This window comes from Trypanosoma cruzi, genomic scaffold (genome assembly GCF_000209065.1).
Source record: "Trypanosoma cruzi strain CL Brener 1047053517063 genomic scaffold, whole genome shotgun sequence".
NCBI lineage: Eukaryota > Euglenozoa > Kinetoplastea > Trypanosomatida > Trypanosomatidae > Trypanosoma > Trypanosoma cruzi.
In genome coordinates, this window is record NW_001849526.1 from 156,473 (window position 1) to 159,447 (window position 2,975).

Consider the following 2,975-nt stretch of genomic DNA (forward strand, 5'->3'; position numbering starts at 1 on the left):
GCCATTTGTTGCTGTGCGGTGGCTGTGCGTGGTGTAGCGGCTGTGTCTCCTTTTGTTTTCACATGCTGTTGCAGGTTGGCTCCAAGGCGTTAAGTGGCTAAACTGTTTGTGATGATGACTGGCCGTGTGCTCTGCGTCCTGTTGGTGCCTGCACTGATGTGCTGTTTCTTGTGCGTGTGTGCGACAGCTGCTGCGACGGAGGTGCGTGTGCGGCCTGCCGGTGATGGCGCGGTGACTGCTGGACACATGTGGGCAGTGATGGCTGCGGAAAGTGACCAATTGGCCGGTGGCTCTGGACGAAATGGGAGCGTGAACTCTGAGGGCAGTAACAATCAGGAAGACGAGGAGGGTGGAGGAAACACAGCAAGTGATGGTCCTACGCCCACGCCCCTTGAAACACTCACTGCTCCGACGGGGAAGGATCAATCCAGCAGCGACCCACCGCGAAGTATCACTTCCAATCCTTCTGACACTGGTGACGTGTCCGATTCCCAGACCCATGCAAGTGGACAGGAGTCTTTGGGCGGAGGGCCCGCTGCAGGCACAACATCCCCACTCCCCAACTCATCTCAGCAGGCAGCAGGTGGAGTGCATGCTGTTGGCGGGAGGACCTCCCAGGGCAGTCAGGCTTCAGGACAAACCGTCACAGGTGTCAGAGACGGCAAAGGCAACACCGCAAGGCGGTGGAGGAGGAGGACCCCGAGCGCAACACGAAGCCGACCACACCACAAAAGATGGCGGTGATGACTTCTTGGACAAAAACGGCAATGAAAAGAGAGAGCCTCCAGAGGGATCGCAAACTGCACCGCTACCCGATGGTGGCAAGAATGCTCATTATTATTTTTTTCTACTCTTACCGGCACGTCCAGCCACACGGTGCCATCTGAGTGCCGATGAGGTGGTCGAGCAACGACAAAAGTTTTCTGCTATGAAGCAGCTGCCATTGGGAGAACTTTCCGTGACGGAGGTCCTGCTCAATGCTCAGCCGTTGGCGCACAGCCAAGGTGTCTGGACATCCTAGAAGCAGATGGTGCAAGGTTTCCTGCGGGCCTATTGGCGTGCTTGTGGAAGCAGGCTGATCCTGCGGCAGCAGAGATCGCCTCCTGGCACTGCTGTTTCGATGTCGAGTGGCGTCTGGGTTGTGTGCGCAGCGACTTCTGTGCTGTGCGGTGTTTCTCCGTGTGGGGAAAACCATGTCACAGAAATCGCATTTGAGCTCGGGAAGCGGTGGAGGATGTTCCGGATGGAATGACCGACAGTGACTGACGAGATTCGAGAATCCCGTCAATATAGAATCGCAGTACGGACATTTCTCCTTCCGACGGCGTGTGACGTTCCGTCTCCTTACTGGAGAGACGTCTTCGTCCCTTGCCGACGGGGGAACAGTGTCCGTCCCCGGTGCGGTCGGATCGTTGTTAGAGCGCATATATGCAGACTGTTCCGGTGAGATGTTGCAGAAACGGCATTGGTTTGTGAAATCTCTCACAGCCCAGTATAGTCGGCCCCAGAGCTCAGATTCCCCGCACCTTGCCCTTGCGAGGTGAACCAGTTCTTGACGGTGAAGAACTTCCTGAGTGATCAGGCCCTTACCGCTGAGATCTGATGGCCTTGTGCCGCAAAGCAAGCAGCGGTGAGTGTACTGACGAATGGTACTACGCCACTTATTGGTGAGCTGGGTAGTAAAACATGTCAGCAGGTCCGTATGCCATAAAGGTGCGATTCCTTGCTCCGTGTATTGTCCGGTTGCCATAGTCTGCGTCGCATACTGATCTGCAAGCTCATTAGCATGTACTCCACAATGTCCGTAACAAAACTGCAGGTGCACGGACCAGCCAGCACACGTCAGTGTCAAGAGACGCTGCCAGATCTGATCCTCCGTCCAGTCTGTCTGACTGAGCGGACCCTTGTTTAGAGCCGCTAGAAGAGACTGACTATCTGTAACCACAAGCAGGGTTTTATGCCTGTGCTGGATACGAGGGACAATCAGCTTCTCTAGGGCTAGAAGCAGCGCGCGGGATTCCGTCCTGTAGCTGCATGGGCGTGTGCCGCAGTTGGTACTGGCCTTTTCTATTATCTCAGATGAGTTGAGGGATGAAAGCAGTATTCCAACCCCGGCTGAGTTGGGAACGCCGACACCGCCATCCGTCGCGAGTATCCACGAACGATGAAGTCGTACATTGTCGCGGTGCTGGGGCTTTGGTTGCATATAGGAACTGCGCAGCAGGGCGTTGCTGCGAGCACGACGGAGACGAAGACGACTCTACCCCTCGAGAAGGTACCACGCCATGCCCGGTGTGGGGAGGTGAAGCGGTCTGCCTGCAGACTGTCGGACAAAACTGCACGACCGTTTCGCTGCGGTCATTCCGTTGATATTACCCGTGGCGGTGACGTCCACAAGAATTCCGGCCCCGAGGTGGATGGCTACATCACTGTTTGGCAGCTCAACATTGCAGGCCTCTCTTCCGTAAAAAATATTGCGTTTGCTGTGCGATGGGAGCTGCCCCAACCTGACATCGTTCTTCTCCAGGCAACAAATAATCGAAGCGCCATAGAGGCAGAATTATCCGGCTGTAATGGCTTTCTTCAGGCCCGCACTGGGCGCGGTGGTGGTGTTGCCGTTATGGTGCGCCACTCTCTACCGTGCGAGCGCCTGTTGCTCCCTGGCACTGACCTCCTGGAGACCATCGCTGTCCGTGTATTTTCTCCGGGCTGTCCCAGCATTTGCGTGGTGAATTACCACAACCCTCCCATGGAAACTGTTCAAGAATCCGCATTTATTAATATCTTCCGTCGCTTGGGCCCCGCTGCGATTATCGCGGGTGACCCGAATTGACATCATGAGCTCCGTGACAGCCATATACCATCGACGATTGGAGGAGAAAACTTCGCCGCTGTTTTAATTGATATGGATTTTGAACCCGCAAATGACCCGGCGCAGGCAACACGGATCACACATCCTAATGCCTCGTCCCCTG

At 55.6% G+C, this 2,975-nt stretch overlaps 2 protein-coding genes across 2 annotated transcripts, besides 1 other annotated feature; both read left to right on the forward strand.

The window, feature by feature from the left end:
• Nucleotides 1–2,975: a sequence feature (areas not merged during assembly with more than two copies in the genome that could not be assigned to a particular haplotype).
• On the forward strand, nt 112–744 carry Tc00.1047053498829.10 (mucin TcMUC, putative; the record flags this gene model as incomplete). Its single annotated transcript, XM_797769.1, has 1 exon — nt 112–744. The coding sequence occupies one exon, from the start codon at nt 112–114 to the stop codon at nt 742–744; it is 633 nt and encodes a 210-aa protein (XP_802862.1).
• Nucleotides 2,165–2,833, forward strand: Tc00.1047053498829.21 (uncharacterized protein; the record flags this gene model as incomplete). Its single annotated transcript, XM_797770.1, has 1 exon — nt 2,165–2,833. The coding sequence occupies one exon, from the start codon at nt 2,165–2,167 to the stop codon at nt 2,831–2,833; it is 669 nt and encodes a 222-aa protein (XP_802863.1).